Source organism: Uloborus diversus, chromosome 6 (genome assembly GCF_026930045.1).
Source record: "Uloborus diversus isolate 005 chromosome 6, Udiv.v.3.1, whole genome shotgun sequence".
Classification (NCBI taxonomy): domain Eukaryota; kingdom Metazoa; phylum Arthropoda; class Arachnida; order Araneae; family Uloboridae; genus Uloborus; species Uloborus diversus.
The window spans coordinates 63,583,627-63,610,478 of NC_072736.1; the positions used below are offsets into that span (position 1 = coordinate 63,583,627).

A 26,852-nucleotide genomic window follows, 5' to 3' on the forward strand; every position below is an offset into this window, starting at 1 on the left:
GTTTTCCATAAGCTCAAAAGGTTTTATTATTTTCAAACCAAACTTTGGCAGTCCCATCAAGGAAGAAATAGACTTTAGCAAGACTCGACACAGAGTATCATCTCATCGGTTAAACTTTGACACTCTAATAAGATACTCCTTTAACCATTTCGTCGGATCTTGTCCAGTATCCGATTTAAAGATGTTTCTTTAATTATAGCTGGAGCAACCAGCATGGTCTGCTTGGCATCTACTTCTTCAGGCATCTTCTCTGATCCATTCCTGTGAAAGCTTGCGTACGTTAAGTCCGGATTCAGGAGGGAGTTTCAGAAGTCCACGGCTTCGTCGAATATTTTCTACTTCCAGGCTGAATGTTTCTACAGTGTAGATTCTCTGCAGTGTAGTGTGCACTAAACAATATATTTCACTCGAATCGCTTTGTGTGAGCAGGGGCAGCAAGATGGAGGCTGTGACCTCTGAGAAAAATCCTAATTCGGCAATTTTCGTCGGCTGATTCGGCTAAACCATCATCATCGGCAAAACTGGGAGTTCCATTAGGTAAAATTATCATCATTTGGCGAAATTTGGGGCTCAATTCGGCAAATTGAGAATTTCCGCACCCAAAAAATTTAAATTCAAGGCGCCCCTGTGTGTGGGACATTTTTGGAATATGCCCCGCCCCCTCGTCCACCGCTCCGCAAGAGGAAAATACAGAGTATAACTTGTTGTTGCTCATGGAAACATTGCACATGCAAACAGATATTCAAATAACACCTCATGGACGACGGTTATTTGGCCCAGATAATGGTTTTATTTTCAAGCATTGTGAAATTTTGAATCAACATGATAAACTCTGTTAAGTGCGATGGAATATTCTCCGTCACTATAGAGACCATAAATTCGCTCCATTTTCATCACCACTTGAATTTCCTTGACAGAAAATGTAACTTCTTGTCATTGTCAACACTGCCTGTGCCATGTCTGAAGGATATACGACCTCTCTCGAGAGGGACTTGTTTATACAGAAATTTTAGGGGTGTAGATGAGAGAACTTGCCAACGGACCCTAACTGTGAGGTTATGTCTTGCGGTTCTGGTTGGCCCGAAACGTCGGAAAAAACTCTTGCAATGTATATAATCTATACTACATAATAATATAAAGCTGAAGAGTTTGTTTGAACGCACCAATCTCAGGAACTGCTGGTTCGAATTGAAAAAAATCTTTTAGCCTTGAATAGATCATTTATTGAAGAAGGCTATAGGCTATATAACATCACGCTATGACTAATAGGAGTGGAGCAGCAATAAATTGGAAATAAATCAATAATAATAATGATGCATTTTTGGTCTCAAAATCCCTTTGTGCTTTTCTTGTTCTCTCTCCTTGTAGGTTCGAACTTTTGTTGCCCGAATAGCTCAGTCAGTAAAACGCTCGGTCAGTAACCTTAGGGTCCCAAGTTCGAGCCCGGCTGCGGGAGGGAAGATTTTCAGCATTTATTACCCGGTTCATTTGAAAGTTAACTAATTCAAAATCATGAGTTTTCAATTAGTTTTTATTGAAAAACGTTTTCTTTTTTTTTGATTTTCTTATTTAACGGTAACCATCGATGTGGATAGGGGTGTGTAATTTTTTGCTATATATAAACATATATCATATATCTATCATAGCGTGATGTACTTAAAATAGTTTTTTAATACATTGTTGTATTATTAACGCGGATGAAGCCGCAGGGCACAGCTAAAAATAAATAAAGGAAAGTAAATTGTTCCTCAATTTTATTACTGACCCAGGCAACGATGGGTATGTTTGCTAGTGTATAATATTAGCTGTACATATTAACGTTATCAATAACGTCTGCAAAATGAAAAGCTATTCTGTGCTTTCTTTCAAAACACAGTACCGACAACGTTTCAATTTGCAATACATTATAAAATTCCAGTTGAATATCGTAAAACTTCATAAAAATATCTACGATCTAATAAATTGTATTTCAGTCATTCAAATTAAAGCACTGGATCCTTCTCTTAAGTGGCGCCACACTTTGATCCATGCACTGCGCGCCGCTTTCGACTGCGATTGGAGGCGGGCAGTCACGTGGGTTCAGTCCGCCATTTTGTGTCGTTGCCTGTGTGATTTCACTGAGCGGAATACTAGATATTTTCTCTTTGCTATTCGTATTTTTCATCAAACGCTATCTTTCATGTGAAGATGCCTTGGTGTAGTGCATTAAGATGTTCTAACAGTTCAAAATTACTATATCGAAGTATATTGAAAGATTATTTATGTATTTTAAATGTTTTCATCAATACTGCTGTGCAATTTCAGATACTTTTTGAAACTCTTGTTGAAATTGTAATATTTTTTACTTTTCATGAAACTGTCTGATGGTGTGTTAATTTTCATGGGATAATAAGGACATTCACTAAAATCATCATAAATAGTTCCTTCAAACATTGTAAAGCTCAACTATGTAACGGCACCTAATAAATTGCTAGCAGTAGTAAAATATTTGCCCTGTTTTTAAAACTGATTTTTCTAAGTTTAAGAAAACAAAGCCGTCAAAATTTAAATATACTAATTATTTTATTTATTTTTAATGTAAATTTTCTATTGTTTAGTTATAGTTTCAAAATGTCTCAATAACTGTAGCAAAATTATTTTAAGAACACGTCGTTTTGCTTTTAATTGTGTCATAGCCACGAGTTTCAGTGTGTTGCCAAGTTAATTATTTATCTATTTTGCGCATAAAAATTAAGATATTAAAAGTATGAAATTATTCATTAAAAAAATAAGCTTCTTTGAGATTATAGTAACATGTAACTCAAGCCGAGTTATATAATTACGTGAAGATTTTTTTTTTTTTTTTTTTGCCCGGAAAAAATTTGTTTTCGTTTAATTTTTATTTTGATGTGAAAACCTTTTTAATAAAAAAAATATATATATATATGATTTATCCCAGTCATATATATCTGTTAATTTATAAATTCATTATTACTATTTATAACAGTTCGTCACAGATCTTATCTGCACTTATTTATTTGAACTCCTATGGGTATCAAATAATTCAATTATTATTATTGTCTTAATATTGATTTAAAACTGGTTACATTTTATTATCAGTTCGTTGAATTTTGAAGAACTAGTAGTATTCTTAAAAATCAGGTTTTTAATGAAAGGCATTTTATATTCTAAAATCGTCATGAGAAACAAGAAAGTGTTGGTAAAATTGGTTCAAACTGTTGCCCACAAATAATTTATGACATAATTAATTTAGCTCATTACTGTTCTACTCAGTAGTGGATTTAAGGGGGGGGGCAGGAGGCCCATGCCCGAAAAAAGGATGAATTTATTTATCTATTTTATTCATATAGTTTTTTAATTGATTTCTACATAGCATTTTTTTTATATAGTTAAACAGAACACAAAACACACATAGAGCATATTTGGAATAATAGCCTTTTCGTTTGTTAAAGAAGTCATACTGGAGTCCTAGAGTGACAGAATACATTTATACATTTAACTCGCTGATTTTGAATTCAAGGGAACGTAATATCGCGATTCGTCTATTAATTTTTCTTTAATGGAATCAATAACTAACATTCTTCAAAAAATGTGCAGACGTGCATAAAAGAATTATTTTTATCCAGGAAGCTATTTGCGAAATAATAGCTTTTTCTTTTTCAGCTTATTAAAAAATGCAAAAGGAAAGAAATCATATTGTAGTTTCTTGAGAAAACCCTGATATTAATGGAGGCGGCATGTAATATGAATATGTTATCTCAACTGTATCATGGCTTCAAGAACAATCAGCAACTGCTTTGAAATCCGCACAGAAATTGTCCTGAATTTTTCAAAAAAACTTATATGTTTAATAGCTATGATTTTCTTAATTAAATAATATTTTATAAAATACTATAAAATAATATTAAAACCTTAAATGAGGTATGGGTATATTTTTTTATTAAATAACCTTGCCCTCGTGTTATAATCATTACGACATTGTTCCAAAAATTAAAACCGATAATTGTATAGCATTTCGGTAACATTATTATGGTTTAGTATTTAATTGGCTTGAAACGTTAAAGTTGTTTTACGTCCACATTCAAAGTATATTGGTACATAATATGTATGTACTTAGAAGTGGATCATTTTAAGGGATCCTAAAAAATTAAGAAAAAAAAAGCATTTTAAAATAAAGTAATGAAAACTTTGTTATGAAACATTGCATGTGTCAGGGGGAAGGAGGAGGAGGAGGAGCTATTCAATTTCCCGGGTCCCATCCGAGAGATTTTTCTGTATCCACCCCTGGTTCTACTACACCAACTTTCTAATAATAAAACGCATATTTAAAACACTTCAAGTAATTTGTAACTCAGAAGGTCTATATGGGGGAAAAAAGGAAATTACTCTTAAAAATAGTCGAAAATTTCTTCAAAACACCTTTCTACTAATCTTCAGTTTAATAATAAAAAAATATTTTACTAAGGTAAAATTCAACATTTTTTATGTATATTATCAGTTACATAAGTTACGATTAAAAATCTGTAAACATTCGTTGATAAAAATATACTTTTCAATGAGTAAACTCTGCATTTTTCTACTGTTGAGATAGGGAGAAAGTTGCGGAACGACACAAAATGGCGGACGCTGGAGCGTGTCGCCATTAAGAGACGGATCGAGGGCTTTAATTCAAATAAAGGATTTTCAAAAAAAAAACAACCACATTTTTCGCAATCAGCCAGTTTATCGGTTGATAAAAATGACCTTTTAAGAAATAGGTCTTCGTTACCGAATCACTCATAGGAGAAGTACAAAGAAATTTTGTTGCAAGAAATGCTAGAAGAAGCCTTGACAGGTTCTGATGATTTGATTTCCAGCGGGATTTAGAATAGAATCTATAAGCAAGCTCCCTGTACGATTCGAACTTCGTACTCAGTCACAAACTTTCACCCCTTCTTTTTTCGCTACATCACTTTGTATTCAAAGTGACAGCTGACAGCACCTGAATAACTTCACTTGTTTTGGAAAGCAATTTTCAAAGCACAGACTATCCAAGGCTAGATAACGTGAGACTACGAAGAGTTGACCCTTGAGTCCTCCTTGTTTTAGAATGGGGTTGTTTCCTTCAGTCAAAAGTACTACTTTTAGTCGCTGAAATTGATAGAATAAGCTAATAATAATAATAACATGGACCCAGAAAATACTTTCATTTTCCAAACAATTATTTTTTAATTTTTTTTAAACGTCTGATTTTTCAAACAAGGCGTGGTCTTTATGACGTCGCAAATGATGCACTTTGGCATCATTCTACCACATTTCCATGTTATGATAATCACAAAGCGAATTAAATATTGCGCTCTATGCTTGCTGTCAACCATATCGTTGCCAATACACGTGAGTAAAGACGCGAATTAAATATTTTGCTCTGTGAATGGCAACGGTGAATGGCATTTCATCATTTGTGATGTCATCGTCAAAAGCGTAAACAATGAAAGCGCACCGATTAAAGTTTTTTTAATATTAAAGTTAAACAAATTATTCAAAAAATGATCAGATCCTATGTTTTTAAGCATGCTCTTTCATGAAAAAATCCTTTTAAAATTTTGGAAACGACCCATTGTCCATTTTCGTGAGGGGGCGATATGGAGAGTAAAGTAGGAATGTAATTTGCAAGTGCGTCATTGGCTCTAGAGCTTGAATACTTCACCTTGGAATTTAAGAAATTAGTCAAAGAGGTAAAACATTTTAATTTTGGGCGGTCAAGGTGATGTCTCATTGGACAGGTACGTAGTCCTACGTACCTGTCCACAGGTACGTAGTCCTACGTACCTGTCCACCATCCTACATAAGTGGGTGGGTCTTGGTTTTACTTCTTTCAGCAGCCATTGGTCAGAAATAATAACGCCTCCATAATTAATTTAAATTCAAAATTGGCGAGAGTAGAGTTACAATAAAGTATGCAAAGCTTCTTTTTTTTTAATGAAAACTGCCATCATGGAAACAGAATATGTGTAATATAAATTTTTCTAATTTTCTACAGCTCTTTTTACGATCATGAAACTGAAGAATCTACGTATTTGATAAGCCATGTATTCTCCCACTAAATTTTATGATATTGGGAGTACTGTAAGATTTGTTTATAAGTATAAATCAAGTTGATTTATTCATTTATTTATTTTCACAAAGGGGTTTCTCCATGTGCGGTAAAATGTGTTATTATGGAACCAAAAAAGAGACAGCTGCTACAATTGTCGATTCCGAAGAATGCACTCTATGGATGCGTAAGTATAGAATCGTCATTCATTTTTTGCACTTTATTGCATTTTTTTTCCTTTACCAATTTAAATATCTCACATACACTTTGAATTTTTAATTTATTTTTAATAAATTAACTTAAAATTTAAAAACAATTAAAATTTGCACAATTACGCTTTTTAAACCTTTTTGGTTCCAATTGAAATCAGAGTTATTCTTAGTGGCGTATAACAATCTTTGAGTGTGAATAACTATATTCTTTTAATGGAAAATAAAAGTTTATAAAAAGCAAATAAAAGTTCTGCGTCAAGTAGTTTTTAGGAGTCAGCGCTGAAAATAAAAGCACGTTGGCCACCAGTCACATTAGTATCTGTGGAACCCTGCCACTACTATAAGCCACTAAATTTCCAGCAGTTTACCAGCGTAAACTTTGACAAGCCCATGTCTTATCTTGCTTCATTTGTACCTTTCCTTGGACTGCACAGTGCACAGTCAATGAATTAACGAGAAGACCAACGTAAAAGCAAGCACAAATTGCAAAAATATTGCAGACATGTATCGGGGTGATAAAAAACCTCTCTCTTCTCGCATTTCCTTCACTCTTCTCTGATAGTCCAGTTGCATACTTAAGGAAAAAGACCCTCCGTGGGAAATTTCGTGAGGAAATTGTGAGACCAATTCTAATACATTCCTTATGGCCTATATAACTGTGCCTCACCGGGTGTTTTTCTCGAACTTGTGTCAGATGTCCTGTGTGACGTCATTAATCCAAGATGGCGGCTGCACTAGATATTGATGAAAATTTTCGGTTTTAACTGGTTTTTGAGGCATATTATGACATTTTTGCAACTTATCTTATATATAGTAGGAGGGCATACTACATTCCGTGGGAAATTTCGTGAGGAAATTGTGAGACCCATTCTATTATGCTTCTTGTGGCCTGTGTAACTATGCCTCACCGGGTGTTTTGCTTGAATTTGTGTCAGACGGCTTGTATGACGTCATCAATCCAAGATGGCGGCTGTAATGAGTTTTTGCAATTATGACTCAATTTTTGGGTATTTTGTGATAATTTTCTGGTGAATTTGCTTGATTAATATTCTATTACTTTTCTTATTGTAAGTTGAAAGTAAAATACTTAATTTATTTGTTCATTAACTCATTTTTTAAAAAAAATTCTGAAGTCTTCATTTTTGACTTTGACATTTAGAATAAGCTAGTTTAAAAGTACCTCGGGTGAAGTTTTGCAGTTAAAAATATTGTTAGTTTTCAGGCTAAAATCATTAAACATTAGTACAGTCGAACCTCGTTAATTCGGACACGCTTATAACGAATTAAAGCAAAAGCGAACTACATTTGCGATCCCCGTCCTACCGTACTAACACTTAAACTTTTTTTTTTTTTTTCAAATAAAACGAGCTACTGTTGAGACAAATTCACTTTTAAAATCCATTTGAGTTCGTTTTAACAAGGTTCTACTGTATAATCGTTTAACAGAATTCCTTATAACCTGTATAATTACTCCTTAGGAGCTTTTCTTGCATCTTTTATAACGCATGTTTAATTTCATCAACGCAGCTTACGTTCATGCAGAAACTGGTACATGTAACTAAATATATTTTAGGGGAAAATTTACCAACAGTAATCATCATGGATATTGGATCATACAAACCAGTTTTAAAACTTGCCCTGTCAAACAAAAACTTTTACAGGTCTTGACGACAATTTGACTGAGTTATACAGTGAATCTGCAGTGTCAAAAATTCTTGCAGGAAAGTGTGTTAAACGGGCTACAGAAGCACATTCTGCATTAAGGGTTGCACTATTTAAATGTTACCTCGATGCTTTTTATACAAACAATGAAGAAATTAAATTTCAATGCGATGATAGAGTGCAAAAATTAATTGCTTTCAAGAAAAAAGTATGGTGAAACAAAACAACTTTCCTCAAATATAATGCAGATATTACTAGATTCTAAAATACATGAAAAAATGAAAGATTTGAGGACACAGAATCAATTGGAAGACCAACATTTAAACTTGCTTTGTTATACATGCATATGATGGATACCATGTTACTTTTATACGGTCTGTTAGATCTGGAAATTGGGAATTACTCATTTCTTCATTCGAAGGTTTCGTTCCCTATTTATTTGCTTTGAATTTAACAAATTATGCAAGTATGATATCATGGTACTTGACTAATATGAAGCGTCTTAAAGTAAAACAACAAAATCTTCGGAATGAACTCATGGAAGGCAATTGGGCTGTTAAAAAGTCCAGTTGCATACTTAAGGAAAAAGACCCTCCGTGGGAAATTTCGTGAGGAAATTGTGAGACCAATTCTAATACATTCCTTATGGCCTATATAACTGTGCCTCACCGGGTGTTTTGCTCGAACTTGTGTCAGATGTCCTGTGTGACGTCATTAATCCAAGATGGCGGCTGCACTAGATATTGATGAAAATTTTCGGTTTTAACTGGTTTTTGAGGCATATTATGACATTTTTGCAACTTATCTTATATATTTAATATTTTAATACTATTATATTTCAAATTTCAAAACTAATTGCCAATTTAAAATAAGTTATTCATTTAGGTTTTTTTTTTTCTTTTTTTTTTTTTTTTTTTTTTGCTTAGATGCAGCTTTTTAGTAACCGGTAACAGTTAAAAAATATTTTGGAAAGCTTGTACGATAAAATCAAATTTATTATTCCAAAAAACCTTTAAAATATACATACACGCGTTTCGGGGTTATAAGAAGCATTTTTTTTTCAATGCAGAAAAAATTACAACTTCCGTTACTTAATATTAGATATAATGATAATTTTATTTATGTACCCAAGTAATGAATGATTGATTTCATTATCTAAACCCTGATTTTAATTCAAAATATAGATTTAAAGGTAAACAAACAGTTCTTACGTGAAATACACCGCCAGCTCAGTCATTTCCAGCCGAGGACTGCAGTTTCGTGCTTATTAGCACTCAACAACCCGGCATAGGAAAGTGACTGAGCTGATGAGAGCTAATAAGCACGAAACTGGAATCCTCGGCTGGAAATGACTGAGCTGGCGGTGTATTTCACGTATTTCTGCTTTAGCCCTGCCTAGTGGGCGGTAATTTACAGAATATAAACAGTTCTTACTTAAAGATCTTCATCTGATGTGTTATCAACGTCGCTTTGTTGGCTATGATTTTCACAGAAGTCCTCATCATCTTCACACACAAAGTTCAGTGGATGAAATATTTTGAGATTTGCATTTACATGAAACAATGCATTTTCCCTTTACGCAGCAGCATCGAACTAGTTTTAAAATGGACTCAGGAGCACAAAAAAAGTGTACACATAACTGGGAATATAGAAGTTGTCTTTCTCTTCCCATCTGAAGTCTGAAAGTGATGTCAAATTCGGGTGCTGCTGGTCAGCAAGATGCCGTTCCAATACCTGATAATGCGCTCTTAAAATGTAAGGGGACAAAGATGCTCTTGCAGGAGGCAAATTTTCATTTTGAGTCTTCTGCTTGGAAAACATGAACCAAAGAAATTCTCCAATATCAGAAATCTTTGTCAGAACAAATATAGCCTTCTTTCAATAACAATTTTATCATTTGTATCGAATTCTTCATTTGACCCCCATTTGACCCCCAGAGTATCTTTGTCAGCCGTCTTATAAATTTTCCAAAAAGAAGGTTTTCCCTTCCAAGCAAGTGACTTTGTTATATTACTTCCTGGCAGAGCAGAGAGTCATAATATTCCTCTTCTTTTATCTAGTCCTAATGCGGACATAATGCTGGTTCTTCGGTTGCTACCTACCCCAGCCAAAAATGTGCATGTACAGTGATATGAGTACTGGTTGCTCTTTCTCTAGAAGCATGAAGATAGTCCAGTACTATTTTAACACCCGCCTCTCCACTACTGCTTTGCAGTGCAGTCACATCACCTTTTAATGATGATTTAGCTTCATTTCTCCAGCTAACGATTAGGTTTTTTTTCAATGCTGCGTATGTACATTAACGCTTTATTCACCAGATAAGCTGTTAAGTAATCCTTTGTTTTTACACGAGAAAGTAGGGTCTTCATGTGTACGTTTTTAATATTAGTGCAATCGGTTATTTTGAACTCAATGGGTGTTAATGTACTTCTTTTTTCCGCATGGCAGATTTTAGCGAGTTTTCAATGTATGTGTCAAACACTAAGTGTGTTTCACCATAATTTAAAAGAATTTCCTTGATCTTATTATTAAATTCTGCAGCTAAATCATTACATGTTTTCACTTGCTTTGATTTCTTCTATGATTGTAGCTGTGCCATTCCATAAAGAACAGCAAAACTGTAAGATTCTCTGTTCATTTGCTTCGGTATGCTTGAGTCTTCATGGGGTTCGGCAAAGAATCTTCGATGCTGCTGTCTACTTTTTCTAAGCTACATTCTTCCAAAACCTTCATTAACTTTAATTTGCTTTGGGACAATTTTATCTACCCATCCAGATTAAATGTAAACTGTGGAACAACCTAAAATTCATATGCTGTTTTTAAATTAATATCTGCTCGACTCCTTGATACAAGTAGCAGAAGTTTAAATAACGATCGGCATTTAACTGTAGAACAGTGCCAGCTATATTTGTTGCAACTTTCTTCGTGCTATTTTTACATAGACTTAGCTTTTCTTTTTTAATTGGGACCCAAAAATTCGTGTTTCCAGTTTTAATTCCCTCTTGTTTGAAAGTGGCGTACATGTCACGGATTTTGCTTAAAATGCCTTAAATATATCTGTTTGTATGGCTTAATTACGTTCAGACTTCGTTGTGTTAATAAGTTCACTTCCTTCATATATTATAGGGCTTGTTGATACTCTGATGGCACTATATATACATTGCACATCTTCATGTAGTCGCTTTCCTCTTGAACCTGTCAAATGATAATGTTTACTCTTTAACACTAAACTATTTTTCTATTGAGTTATGTCTTTACTATTCTACCAATTACTTTCATACTCCTTTTCTCTTGCTTCAAATCTTCGTCTGACCCTAAAGCACAAAACGGTACAAGAGACTTTTTAACAGCCCAATTGCCTTCCATGAGTTCATTCCGAAGATTTTGTTGTTTTACTTTAAGACGCTTCATATTAGTCAAGTACCATGATATCATACTTGCATAATTTGTTAAATTCAAAGCAAATAAATAGGGAACGAAACCTTCGAATGAAGAAATGTGTAATTCCCAATTTCCTGATCTAACAGACCGTATAAAAGTAACATGGTATCCATCATATGCATGTATAACAAAGCAAGTTTAAATGTTGGTCTTCCAATTGATTCTGTGTCCTCAAATCTTTCATTTTTTCATGTATTTTAGAATCTAGTAATATCTGCATTATATTTGAGGAAAGTTGTTTTGTTTCACCATACTTTTTTCTTGAAAGCAATTAATTTTTGCACTCTATCATCGCATTGAAATTTAATTTCTTCATTGTTTGTATAAAAAGCATCGAGGTAACATTTAAATAGTGCAACCCTTAATGCAGAATGTGCTTCTGTAGCCCGTTTAACACACTTTCCTGCAAGAATTTTTGACACTGCAGATTCACTGTATAACTCAGTCAAATTGTCGTCAAGACCTGTAAAAGTTTTTGTTTGACAGGGCAAGTTTTAAAACTGGTTTGTATGATCCAATATCCATGATGATTACTGTTGGTAAATTTTCCCCTAAAATATATTTAGTTACATGTACCAGTTTCTGCATGAACGTAAGCTGCGTTGATGAAATTAAACATGCGTTATAAAAGATGCAAGAAAAGCTCCTAAGGAGTAATTATACAGGTTATAAGGAATTCTGTTAAACGATTATACAGTAGAACCTTGTTAAAACGAACTCAAATGGATTTTAAAAGTGAATTTGTCTCAACAGTAGCTCGTTTTATTTGAAAAAAAAAAAAAAAAAGTTTAAGTGTTAGTACGGTAGGACGGGGATCGCAAATGTAGTTCGCTTTTGCTTTAATTCGTTATAAGCGTGTCCGAATTAACGAGGTTCGACTGTACTAATGTTTAATGATTTTAGCCTGAAAACTAACAATATTTTTAACTGCAAAACTTCACCCGAGGTACTTTTAAACTAGCTTATTCTGAATGCCAAAGTCAAAAATGAAGACTTCAGAATTTTTTTTAAAAAATGAGTTAATAAACAAATAAATTAAGTATTTTACTTTCAACTTACAATAAGAAAAGTAATAGAATATTAATCAAGCAAATTCACCAGAAAATTATCACAAAATACCCAAAAATTGAGTCATAATTGCAAAAACTCATTACAGCCGCCATCTTGGATTGATGACGTCATACAAGCCGTCTGACACAAATTCAAGCAAAACACCCGGTGAGGCATAGTTACACAGGCCACAAGGAGCATAATAGAATGGGTCTCACAATTTCCTCACGAAATTTCCCACGGAATGTAGTATGCCCTCCTACTATGAAGCTCACAGCTTTTCGACAAGAGGTCATTCCACGAAAAAGCAGATATTTTGTTCTGCACAGTGGTGCCCCCCCCCTAAGAGCGAAGGCGCACCCTCCCCCCCAAAAAAGAGGAAAATATGCCTTAAATTACCCCCCCCCCCAAATGAAAATTTCAATGGTACAGTCTGCGCCATGACTCCCTCCCCCCCCCCCTCCTAGATGGGCAACCCTGTTCCTGCAAGTGACAGCTCTATGTTTTATCTCGAAACGCGTAACAAACAAAAACTTTTTGCCTAAGAACTCACACATAAATGTGATTTTTCGTGCAAAATGATTTTTTAAAAGTCGCTTATGAAATCAAATAAAGAATGCGTTGTGTGCAGAACAAAATGTCTTATTTTATGTGGAATTGTTTACTTTTCTTTTCCTTTTTTAACTTAACACTGAAAAATAATTAGCAGGCAAGCAAAATACATATTTTAAAAAATTGCAACTATAGATTGGGAGAGTATTTTGTCAGAATAGAGAAATCTAACATTAATGTCCAGGTTTACCCCCAGTTTCGCCAACATTTAAAATCCCCCCCCCCCCTCCTTCAATCAAGGTTGGTAAAACCCGGGTTTTTTTTAAAAAGCCCATGGACCCAGGGTTTTTTGGGTTTTTTTTAAATAAAACCCAAAAAAAACCCAACTAAAGCTGGATTTTTAAAAGAAATGTGGATTTTTTTGTCTTTTTTTAGGGAAAATCTGGGTACTTGTAGCATATTGTATCGTAAGTATATGGACAAAGCACAAAAATTGTCTTGGGCTAAAAAAAGCTTGAAAATTCAGCGTTTTCTGAAGAAAAGTATAAAAGACGAGGAAACCCAAGAATGGTGAAGTTTCAGATTTTTTAGTTTCCATGATTATCAACAGTTAAGGCAAAGTTACTTCTCGAATGATAAAATCTATTGTTTGTTAGTTCGTTTTTAATTACTACTTTTTTTTTTTGAATTCTATTTTATTGTATTTCATTTTGTTATGCAAAACTACTGTAGAACCTCAAGTAGTTTAAATCCGTTTTTACTGAATTCCAGCTTAATCAAGACATTTCTTTCAATTTTATGTTGCCCGTTTTTCTATTTCTGTGTACAGGGTAAGAAATATTAAACTTTTTCGTAAGATAATGAAAATACTGTACATCTTATTCTGTCAGATCGTTTGTAACACCTGTTAATTTCTAAAAAATATACCTTGTTTATTCAAGATTTGTGACGTGTTGGTTTGCAGAAAATAATTCAAATGAAAGCCTTTTAGCTTTAGTAGTTTCCTCTGTACAATCTACAAATATTGAGAAAATCAGACGTGACAGGACTTAATCAAGATAATTTGAGTTATTTATTGACCAGTTAAAGAAAAAAGTTAAATATATTTATTTAAAATCTTTGAAGTATTTTTTTAATGCCATTAAGAGTTAAGAAATACTAGTAGAATCAAAATTCATTTTTTATGTCCGTTGTCTGTGGTAAAGAACAAATAAAAAAGAAGTTTAAATTGTGAAAGTATTTAAATTAATTAATTTTTTTAAAAACTTCTCAGAAATTTTTTTAAAAACCCAAAAGTGGGCTAAATAATGAGTTTTTTTTAAATGGCATTTTTCAAAAAAACCCATTGGGTCCAATCCAGCCAACCCTGCCTTCAATATATCAAAAGGTATGATTGAAACTGTAAAACAAGGGGGAAAGAAATTTCGCGTCGGCGAAATTAGGGGGACACCCATATCTAAAAGCATATCCTACACGTTACAGGTATAAACTTCAATGAAAAATAACAACTCAAAAAGATAATAATAAAAAAGAAAGTTGCGTAATAAATCACACAAGTAAAATACTTTCGCTATGTCAACAAATTTTTAACTTTCAGCCCTACATAATTTGCATTTATTAAAAAGGTAAGGAAAGTCTAGATTTTCCCCCACTGCGACGGTGGAATCTGCCCCAAATTGCTTTCCCTAGATTGATACAAAGTTGACAAAGAAGTAAAATTTACAGAAACTTTTTTAAAAACCTTAAAATCACAAATCTCAGAAGTATTACAGACACTTTTTTTGGGCAGAAGAAAACTTGATCGTATTTCGATCATTCTTATGCTCATAACTTGATGCCTCAACAAAGACAAGTTGCTTTCCCTGCATTGAGACTAAATTGGCAAAGAAACGCGTTTTCCGTGCAACCCGAACATGCGCCGTATGAGGAAAAACTTGTCAGATTTTGATTTTTGCATTTTCGCAACTGAAGCTCCTTATTATTACGTGCTATAGCAGCGTTTCTTAAATTGGGTTCCGTGGAACCCCAGGGTTTCATGGATATCAATCAAGGGTTCTAAAGCTCTTTTTTTTTTTTTTTGAATTCAAGATAGTCACTTAGAAAAATCGGAATAAAATCTGAATAACGGCAGAGAAAACAAATATCAAAACGAACTGTAGATTAAAAACTCGATTATTGTCAATGAATGACCTACGACTGAGTTAGTGCAAGAATACAGAACTTTTATTGAATTGACACATAGTTATTTACAAAAACGTTTTTCTTTTTGATCTCAAAAAGTATTATTTGAAACATTTTTCGTTTTTATTGCAAGTAAACTATTTTCGAACGCTGCATTCCAACTATACTAATGAAGAAAAACCAGGGGTTCCGTGAAAAACTGGATGTCAAAAAGTGTTCCATTTATCAAAGAAATAAAGAAACACTGTGCAATAGAAAGCCTAAATTTTAATTTAACTGTGACCCTATTTAGAAATAGCATTAGAGCTACTAACTGCTCAGTAGATCTGGATTACTCGTAGAGTATTACTACGAATGAGTTCCCTGTTTTCTTGTATCTGCGTTAAACGGTTTGCTTAATAAATAAATCAAACCTAGCGTAATAACAGCAAAACTATAAACACGAAAGTTCAAAAATAATGTCTTTGCCGCAGTGCTGATAAATTCAAGATAAAAGCCAATCCAAACTTAAGCGAACGTAATACAGTACGAACCAGGAAAACCCCACGACAGTAATAATTTAAAAAAATACTGTCAAACTCACTTATAACATACCCTGATTTAACGAGAAGCCGGATTTAGCGAGGAATTTTAAAATACTTGGTTGGTGCAATGTTAAGTCTATGGGAGCATAACTCGCTTTTAACGAGTAAACCCCGCTTAGAGCGAGCAATATTTTTGTGATTTGAAAAATTTGTATTGACTTCCAGCTCAGTTTATCTTTTTTTGGTAATTTTTATTTTTAATTCCAAAGACAACCAAAGTTAGTGATAAATCATAAATCCTAAAAACAAGCGACGACAGAACTTTTTTTTAATTTGTGAAGTAAAGAAACATTTAGAAATTATATATGTATATATATATTTATCAAAAACAACGACATAAGAAAGAGACATTCAGACAATTTAAAGCAAAGTAACCAACTTAGTTGGTACTGTTCACTGTAGAATGACTAAAAAGCAGAAGAAAAAAAGCAACTATGATGGATTTTTTTCACGAACTTGCGTTTTACGAGCTCACGGTTATAACGAGCAAATATGGCAGTCCTTTTGCTTTCGTTTTTTGCGAGTTCGACTTTATAAATAGGTAGCACTCAAAAGAATTGTAAAACATGTTTTTGGGTGCATAAGTTATTTGCCCTCGTGTCCCTGTCATCGAAATATAAAAAACGGAAGACGTCTCTCACATGATTTGTAGATTAATGCAGACGGTGAAAATGCGTGATACATTTCAAACTAAGTCTTTAAATTTGGTCCTTTTTTTTTAAATTTCGCCAAATTTTAAGACCTTATATCTCAGTAACGGAAACGGACGGACGAGAGTAAATAATTTTTACGTCAAAAAAATGTCTCATTATTCTCTTTCAATTGCTATCTATTGCAACTTTTTTCATTATTATACTATTCGTGTGATAAGAATTCTGATTTCATAAAAAGAAAAAAAAGAGTTACGTTTAGAAAAATAGGCGGCTAATGAAAGATTCCTTTTGTAGGTTTCAACAACGATACGTACCTTCGATCGAAAGAAGAAATGGTATCTGCTCTCAGAGAAGAAGTAGAAATAGGAACTATGAAACTGAGCATACCCGTTAAAGGTCAAGAAGAGGAGGTAAGAACTTTTTTTTTTGTTATGAAATCTTTGGAAAAAATTTGCTCTACACCGAATGGGGTTGCTTCCAAAATTTAAAAAGTATTTTTTTTCTGAAAGAGCATGCTTTAAAACATAGGATCTGACCATTTTTTTAAATAATTTGTTTAATATTTTTAAAAAATTACTTAAATCGGTGCGCTTTCATTGTTTACGCTTCATCCGATGATATCACAAATGATGAAATGCCATTTAGTGTTGCCATTCACAGAGCAAAATATTTAATTCGCATCTTTACTCACGTGTATTGGCAACGATATGTTTGATAGCAAGCGTAGAGCTCAGTTTTAATTCGCTTCTTGATTATCATAACGTGGAAACGTGGTAGAAAAATGGGCCAAAGAGCATCATTTGTGACGTCATCAAGACCACGCCTTGTTTGAAAAATCGGACATTTTAAAAAATTAATTAAAAAATAATTGTTGGGAAAATGAAAGTATTTTCTGGGTCCATGTTATTATTTTTTTGGTTATCCTATCAATTTTCGTGACAAAAAGTACTACTTTTGACAGAAGGAAACAACCCCATTATGTAGACCAAATGCTATATTTATGGCAGATCTACCGCAGAGCAGTATCGGAAAAAACTTACTCGAAGTGTTTCGGCCATCGAAACCGAAATGGGAAGTTCAATTTAACAGTCTCCACTGAGATGGATGCCTGCAGTGGCGTAGTGAGAAATCCTTCATGAGGAGGGGGGGAAGGGTGATATGAAATTATTCGAAATTAAAGGCCGAAACGTGTAATTTTAAGCTCTTGCATGTGTGTTCATACTAGTTATGTGTCAGATATCCGTATCAGTGGATATCCGACAGGGGAAACGATCTGTATTCATATTCGTTACTATTTTGGTGGATTTCAAACGGATCTTTCACGTTATTAAATTTATTTTCATATTTGAAATTCTAAATAAAGGCAGGTATAAAATATTATTAAATTCTATTTAAATTAGTTTTTATTTCTTATTGAAATTATAAAGTATCATTTTCGCAATTGAAAAAGTTAATTTTTAACACCCGAAGCAACAAGGAAGGAGGTTATAAGTTTGAAATGTACATCTGTGTGTCTGTCTGTGGCATCGTACTTCCTAAATGGATGCCGATTTTTTTTTTTTTTTTTCGAAAGGCGACTTAATCGAAAGTGTTTTTAGCTTAATTTCGTTCTTGAAGAACGTTAACTACCAGAGATATCATTTAAAAAATCGGATTTGAATTTTTAGATGTTTTCGAAATCTTACTCGTACATTTAAAATATTAGCACCAATCAAAAGAACCAACTTTTCTGCGTACATTGAAGCCTGTTTGGACCTGTTGGAGTTATAACCTTTTTTGGTAAACTTTAAATACGATTCTAAGCATTTATTCACGTGATTGGAAACGAAGGAGAGAAAGCTCAATGATTTAAAATTTTGATCTACTGCCTCTTTCTATTTGTTAACAAATAAAATACTTGTAAAATATTTTAGCAAGCGAAACTTTTAAAAGGATTTTCATTTTTTCCTTTTGACTCTGGTTTTGCGATTACCAAAACTTTTAAGTTGTGAGATTATTTTTCCCCTATCGTGCTGCCCATGTTGTCTAGGGGGGGGGGGGAAAAAATTTTCCATTTAAATATGTGTTCTGAACCCAAGAAATTCATCTTTCTATGAGGTTCGGCCGAATTGAGATTTTTGGGGTTTGTTTTATTCTTCATTTTGTCTTTTCTAGGCATTCTTCTTCTTATATTCAGTAAATTACCGCCCATTAGCCAGGGCTAAAGCAGAAATACGTGAAATACACCGCCAGCTCAGTCATTTCCAACCGAGGACTGCAGTTTCTTTGCCGGGCTGATGAGTGCTTATAAGCACGAAACTGCAGTCCTCGGTTGGAAATGACTGAGCTGGCGGTGTATTTCACGTATTCTTCTTCTTCAAAAAAAAAAAAAAAGTCTAAATTCTCTATTCACTGTTTATAAACGGTGTACTAGATGTGTAATTTCGAAGGTAGGGGAGAGTCGTGAAAAGTGGGACATCGTTACATTTATGTCGAACTAGAATGTGAAAAATTATTTCTATATTTTAACAGTAGATGAAGTTCCTTTTGGCTGTTGCTGCTAAGTCTACGGAACAAGTCAGAAATAATTTTTTAACTTTTACTCGCTGTTCCATTCCTTCTGACTCTCGACTAATCTTCTTCGCGGAGTCTTCTTTTAAGAATAAATCGTATTCTTGAGGATGTTTTCTCCGTAAATGATTTTTTACAGAAATTGTACATTTATCCTTACGGGAATACCTTCCATGACAAATTTTACAAGTGGTTCGGACTTGAGTTGGGTACAAAAGTTGAGGTCCGTATCCGTATCCGCGGATCTAGACATTAATGATCCGTATCCCATATCTACATTATGAAAGATCTCGCACATCACTAGTTCATACAGATAATTTTGAGCTTCATGGTGGGGTTATAACCCCCTATCCCACCCCTTGGCAACGCCACTGGTTTCATGTGCCTCAAACATTACATCGAGTGACTTCAAACTTAACCCTTCTATTACATCATGTTACTGTTGTAAAAGGTGGCTATAGCGAGCTCACTGCAATAAGATTTTTTCCTGTTCAATAAGCACATTTCCATACACTATTTAAAAGACATTTATGACTACAGCGCTTTGTAATTTCTAATCTTTGAACTACTAGTTTTGAAAACCGGCAAAAAATTCCAGACCTGTGTGTCCAACGTACTAGTTGTTTCACCTTTCTTTCTCTCACTGCCTTGCTGTTATGTTAGTTCAAAGTAGGGGAGTTCTTTCTGAAACACCCTGTACCATAAAAGCATATACCAACAGCCTGGTTGTGACATTAGAGACATCTTCATCCTTGCTATGGTCTCATGACTCTGGAATAGTCCTAGCTGGATGCAGATGTCATCTCATTGAAGCTGAGATTACCAACAAACTGGTAGCTAAAATTTATTTAGCTCACCAGCGAGAATCTGCAAGCAACGGTACGGTTCAACCCGAAAGGCAAAAACTATAGGTAATAAGTTACAATAGGTTATCGCCCTTTAGCCAGGCTTAAAACAAAGTCGCAACTGCAGTGTTGATGACATAACCAGGCTGTCGATATATGCTTTTGTTTTGTCTTAGGTCTCTGGTTAATGGTGGTAACTTCTTTTACAGGTTATTACCCTGTATCATGCTCGTATTATGTTTATACAATGCGTGTATTCATCTACAGATGTATTTCTTTTGTTCTTCAGGTTGTTTTAACAGCTAGCTCGATACAAGTCAGTGAACCAGGCGAAGACACCCGCATTTTCGAAAGAATGGGACGTAAGTTAATTCATTAGCGTTTCTTTGAGTACTTCATCAACTTTTGGGTATGATTTAACTAGTCTGTAGAGCAACTGAAATTTAATAGTGTAAGACAAAGGCTGCGTTTTTTGTTTTTTAAAAATCATTTAACGTTCTTAATCATGGCTTTATACTTCTCTAGCCAACTTATTTTTTGAAATAAAAAGTAGAAAACTGATATCACAGCTTTGTCAACACAGTGCAGCAACAGCATCGAGCCTTTCACAGTTTCTTTTAGAAATCAAACAAACTAAAAAACATTAAAGTGGTGTGAAAAGTTGACCAACATGTTTCGAAGTTATCTTTAAAAACTTTTTTTTTTTTTTGTGATGCATGTAACAGATTTTGAATTTATACATGGAAATTTTGTCTTACCAGGTGAACTGAATCCTCGCATGATTGCCTATAGGGCTGGCTTTAGGCTAAAGGACGATTTGGGAAAGGAGGTGAAGAATATGGGCAAGTTGCAATTTGACGAATGCCAAAAGCTCTGCCTAGACTTCGACAACTGCGAAACGGCCTCCTATTGTCTTATGGATTCTTCGTGTGTACTGCACACAAAATATGGGGAAGAACTGTCTGACTCTGATATGATCGAAGATAATACGTGCATCCTCGTCACAAGTGAGTAATCCTGTAGGCACGTATTTAACTTGATGCCCCCATAGATATACAAATGGGAGGGGAGATATCTTGATATTTGAGGTTCTTGGTATCTTGACAACGTTCCCAATTGCCACCAAATTATTTAACGCTATAGATAAAGAGCTAGGTGGTGGCCTTAATTAATAATGCCTTTCCGATCTTAAATACTAACTAATAATGCCTTACCGATCAGACCGTGGTGGCCTGATCAGTAAGGCATTGATTGGACATGGGGCCGGAGGGTCTCGGGCTCGATCCTCGCTGGTCGAAGATCTACCGTCGTCATTAATGGTGACTGGCCGACGTTAAATATGCTCATGGTCACAATGTCCTCCAAGTGAAATGATACCTTTGAAGGTGCCGGACCAGAAAGTTTTTCGGCTCCTGGCCTGGTTCTAAATTCTCGAACTGTCCATAGATGGCACCACCATCTATTGTGTTGTCTTCTGAAGGCAAGGCGCCTGGCACACAGTCCTTCATAGTTTGAGGGTCAGAGGTCCCTTTGATAGTTGATAATAAAGAGCTAGCGTATCTCGGCCTTGCTGCTACAGTTGGGGCAAAGGCGGATACAGACTGCCATTTTAGGGAGAGGAGGGTCATGCTGAAGAATGTCCCGCCCCCACCTTCTACGAACAAACTCACGGTTTTGGGTACGCAAAATTTCTGAAACTGCTTAAGCGTTACAAACTAATTTTATAAGCAATGAGAAAAATAGCAGCATTTCCAATATTTACTTTCAAAAACAATTAATGATATGAAAGACAACTGAAGTAGTTTACATTTTATTCATAAAGTGTTTGAACACAATGTGAACGGATACTATTGTCGACGGTTTAAGAGGGTCATGACTCCCCCCCCCCCCCCCGAGTTGGAACTTGGAAGCATTGCGAAGGCTACTATGAACTTCATCATACCATTATGCATGCTGGTAGGTTAGCTGGTAGGATCGCATATAGCCATGCACCAACTATGGAACAAAATGCTAATATCCCAGAATTTGGCAATCTCACCAAAATCTCAATCATCGAAATATTTCCACTCCTTGCGTTCTGGAAAGCTTTTTCCTGGTTATTTCTTTTGTTAAACAATGATACTTATATCAAAGTCATGTTATTCTTTTAAAAAAAAAACTTTGTACATCTCATTCGTCGCAGGAAAGTATGCAGATAACTTTGTACGCAGTCCAGGCATTGTCCTGAGTACCAGTGCTTCCAAAGTGCTGAAAGACAAGCCCAAGGTAGAAGACTGTGCGAGAGCATGCCTAAAAGAGACATCTTTCTCGTGCTTGTCGTTCGACCACTGTCAAACAGCTGGCACGTGCAAGCTCCACGTTGTGCACTACCCCAGTTCCAAGTCACGTGAAGCAATACAGCAGAAAGATGTAAACTGCGGACACTACTATAGTAAGTAAAATATAGTTGTAGTGGCTCACTGTTACCGTTGTTAATGCATAAAAAAGTTTCAGTAGCTACCGTCGAAGTACACCCCTCCTAACGGACACCCCTCTTATGTGGACGATTTTTAATTCTCCGATTCCAAGGCAACTAACATTATTAAACCCCTCGCCTGCGGACACCTCTATTGTGGACAAAAAAAATTGTCCCGTTAGTGTCCGCATTAGACGGATTTTACTATATATATAAAGTACAAACAAAACGACCATTTACAAGAAATTCAAAAAAAGAAAGCACAATTTGTATGTTCTTATTCGCACATAAATATTACATTTTGGCAAAAAGTTCTCACTAATCAGAATGATTATCATTTTTGTTTTTGAGCAATCAAGATTGCTTTATGATTTCACTTGCCTTGACTTGACGTTTTTCACTCTACTGTCTTCGTGATTGGAAGATACCGAATGATATGATCCTTTGCTTTTTGTAGTGTCAGTGACAGGACCTTAGGTCCAGTAACATCGTCACGCTATTCAGCCTCCATGCTTTTTTTTTTTTTTTTTTCAATTTGCATTTATTTATTTTGTAGATGTTGAATCTTTTCGTATCTTACTAATGCCCAAACCCCTGTTTTATTATTGCTATTGCAGTCTAAAGCAACACTAAAGCTCTAAGACTTGTGAAGACAGTCTTTCACAAGTACTTTCAAACTCATTTCAGGAACCATTCCAAGCATTTCCAAAGTTATTCCTTCTCCTAATTGATAAAATGTACGTCAATTTTCACTAACATCCACATTCAAGAAAGCTTTCATTCACTTTAGGAAAGTTCAGCACAGAGTTCAACAAATTCCCAAACAAACGTAGCGTTGGCAGTTCAGTCAAACCGATAACTAATCTCACTTTGGAGGAGTGTGCAAAGACCTGCTACGAATGGACGGGGGAGGATTCCTGCCAGGCATTCGATTTCTGCCAGGGAGGAACCATGTACTCTACAAATTGCGTACTCGTGACTACATCGCCATCAGCTATGACTACCACTTTCAGCCCCATCTGCAGCAATTTCGTAAGAAGTAAGTACAATCGCTTTATATGCTTATTTTAGACCAAATCATGCTACTTAAATACTATAATGTAGTATGAACCAAAGATATTGTCCGAATGAAGCATTTCATCATCGATATGGTTTGGATATATAGTCAACTCTCAATAACTCGAAGTCCCAAGGAACCGGCTAAAACCTTTGAGTAATCAGTAGTTCCATTTATCGGAAGTTCCTTTCCCCGCCTTCTCAAGAACAAATTTTATTTTATTTTTCAAGAAAACACTTATAGTTTGGTTAAAATTAATTATTAGTCCAGCATAAAAATCTCTTAAGAGAAAATTCATTTAGGGACTCGAAAAAGGAAGTTATTTTTGAATTACTTACATTTTTTATTGCATCTTAAAAAGTCATTTAGTTTGTATGTCGTAGGCCCAATTTCTTTTCTCTTGATTTCAGTTCGTTATCCTTTTTAGAGATATTTTTGTCCTAGAAGCAGATTATTTGTGCCATTCAGAAAATTAAGATTTTTTTTTTCAATTTTTGGCAAAATTTTAAGAATCTGAAAAATTAGCCAACTATGAAATTTTATGTCGTCAGATATGCAGAAAGTAGCCTAATCGATCCTAAAAATAGTCGTTTTAGTAGCCTCCCAAATGAGAAATAGTTAGCAAAATAGTCGCCAAATAAGAAAAATATTATCTAAAATAGTCTCCCATTATTTTTTAAAAAGTATTAATATTAAATCATGCTACACATACTTTAATGAATAGGCGTACCTCAGCTGCTATAAATAGGACGGATTTTACGGATCTCCCAAAAATTAAGAGACCAATTGTTCAGGAACTTTTGTCACATAAAAAGCATGCCCCAGCTGTCATCCCTACTAATAATAAAGCTGAAAGTCTCTCTGTCTGAATGTCCGGAGGATGTTTGTAGGATGTCTGGATCTCTGACACGCATAGCGCCTAGACCGTTAGGTCGATTTTCATGAAATTTTGCACAAAGTTAGTTTGTAGCATGAGGGTGTGCACCTCGAAGTGATTTTTTAAAAATTCGATGTGGTTCTTTTTCTATTCCAATTTTAAGAACAAAATTATCATAAGATGGACGAGTAAATTACGAAATTATTATAACGTGGAACTGTAACATGGGTACAAGCCAATTGGTGAGAAAATTCACCATACATTATTTGTTAATATACAGGCGAACCAAAAGACCTTTTAATTTTTCTACTACGGGCAAAGCCGTGCGAGTGCCACTAGTTTTCGAATAAAAAGTAAACTCCCGATGCATTTAAGAAACCAGAAACAAATTGAAGTCAAAAATGTTTTTTAATCATCCTTCCTCATAAATATCTGTGGATAATCTGTAATTTTCAGAATTTAATTTATTCACTGTGAACAATAATTCTATGCATGAAAGTATCACTTATATTCACGAAAATATAAGCATTTCTTTCAAAAACATCAATTTTGTTTGCATGCTTTTGGCTCATAACACGCAGTTTTCCATCCTGGCTTATCAAACTTTCAGAAAACTTAACAGTGTATGGGAGAACCATTATACTAAAATTTGAAACCAAAATTTTGAAAATTTGATGAAATATGAACGTTTAAAGCAATCAAATTTTCACCACGCATGCGCAAAAGATAGCAATATAAACTTGGTAATTTAAAGTAGATCGCAAACTCCTAATAAAACTCCAGTTCAATATCTTAAAAATTTAGAAAGATATCAACGATCTTAATGAGCTGAATTTCAATAATTCATGGATAGGCAGAAAATGTTATTTTTTTTATTAATGTTAAGTATAAGTTGAATGTTAGGTTTTAATTAGCAATGTTAAGTTTTAATTAATGTTAAAGTATGATAAAATAATTGACCATACAATAAACTTCAATGTAAAAAAAGCCTGGGATACAATTCACATTTTTGCAAGGACAACAAATACGAGATTTAAGACAACTGATTAGAAATCCCCCACGTCAATTATTTTATCACTAGTGGTCAAGGGCGCTCATATAGGGGGGCAAGTGGAGGCTCGAGCCCCACCTTTGAAATTAGAACTTCCTTGCTTTTGGTACTTTTTTCTTTGCAAAAATGTAAAAACATTTATTCTCCAGCCATTAATGAATAAGTTATTAAAAATGAAATCTTTTAATGACTCTAATCTCTCCTGAAATCGGTTTCCATGAGAAAATACCCTCCTAACCCATGGGGGAAGTATCTGAGGTCTCCCTTACAATTTTGCATATGGGCGCCCTTGCTAGTGGCACCCGCACGGCTTTGCCCGTAGTAGAAAATTAAAAGGTCTTTTGGTTCGCCTGTATATTTACAAATAATGTACGATGAATTTCTCGCCAATTGGCTTGCCCATGTTACGGTTCCATGTTATGATAACTTGGTAATTTACTCGTCCGTCTTATGAAAGTTTTGCTTCGGAAAATGTTCTTAAAATTGAAATAGAAAAAGAACAAAATCGAATTTTCGAAGAATCGCTTCGAGGTGCACATCCCCATGCTACAAACTAATTCTGTGCCAAATTTCATGAAAATCGGCCGAACGGTCTAGGTGCTATGCACGTCACAGAGATCCTGACAGACAGAGATCCAGACAGAAAGACTTTCAGCTTTATTATTAGTAAAGATACTTAACATGCAAAGATTATTTTTTATTTTTTACATTTCTACAAAAGTGTTTGTGGCTTTTTTAATACTATTATTTTATTTACTTCTTTACAGTTCCTTTTTTTACATCAGTTGTATTTTTTACACTTTAGTTGCTGTTAGACTGGAATAGTAGCAGTGTTTTACAAATTAGTCGTTTTTGTATTAATTTAAGCTAAAATAGTCGTCATAGTCTGCAACTCTTCAAAATAGTCGCTTTTTTAGTCGCTAGTGGCATCCCTTTATGTACAGGGTGGCGACAGGAACTGGAAAAAAAAGTTCCCTGACTTTTCCCTGATTAAGTTCACCAATTTCCCTGATTTATGTTATCAATGATAATGGTTTCCTTTCTTTGCCCTACCTGAATAGCATTGCATATTAAATAAAATGCAGTGTTTAGAACGGTTTAAGCTGTTAAATAAAAATATATTTCGAAAAGATGCTCCTTTTTTTTTGGTAAAAATAGTGCATTAAATTATCGACAGAGAAATATTGTAGGAAATCTAAAACAAATACTTTACTTCCATGAACCAGTTAACATAAGAATTCTAAGAAATTATTAAACCACTCTAAAAGACATATCTAATCATGATACGACTAAAACATTTAAATGGAAATAATCTTGAACTGAATTTTCAAGCAGTATAATTGTTGCTGCAAGAATAACAAATGATAGTTAAAGTATAGAAGTTATGTAGTTTTACTAACGTAAATAATACGGCCGTGTGCAGGTAAACGGCAGTATCTGCAGAAATTAGTTTTCAAGATATTTGAAGAAATGTGTGGTAGATTCAATACTAACAATAAGAAAATGTTGCAATTGGCCTTTTTTTTTCGCGCCCCTTTTTCAGCGGAAACCAAATAAGCGAGCATGTACAGTAAAGATAACGTACAATAGATGACAAAAATGAAAAAGA

At 34.4% G+C, this 26,852-nt stretch overlaps 1 protein-coding gene across 1 annotated transcript in view; it reads left to right on the forward strand.

Moving 5' to 3' along the window:
• The window catches only part of LOC129225223 (uncharacterized), a 79,294-nt gene that overhangs the window by 48,556 nt on the left and 3,886 nt on the right, over nucleotides 1-26,852 (forward strand). The window contains exons 17-22 of the mRNA XM_054859796.1: nucleotides 6,166-6,260; nucleotides 16,703-16,818; nucleotides 20,093-20,165; nucleotides 20,565-20,810; nucleotides 21,986-22,234; nucleotides 23,049-23,297. Of these exons, the coding sequence (XP_054715771.1) occupies nucleotides 6,166-6,260; nucleotides 16,703-16,818; nucleotides 20,093-20,165; nucleotides 20,565-20,810; nucleotides 21,986-22,234; nucleotides 23,049-23,297 (1,028 nt within the window). The remainder of the gene's footprint in view (nucleotides 1-6,165; nucleotides 6,261-16,702; nucleotides 16,819-20,092; nucleotides 20,166-20,564; nucleotides 20,811-21,985; nucleotides 22,235-23,048; nucleotides 23,298-26,852) is intronic.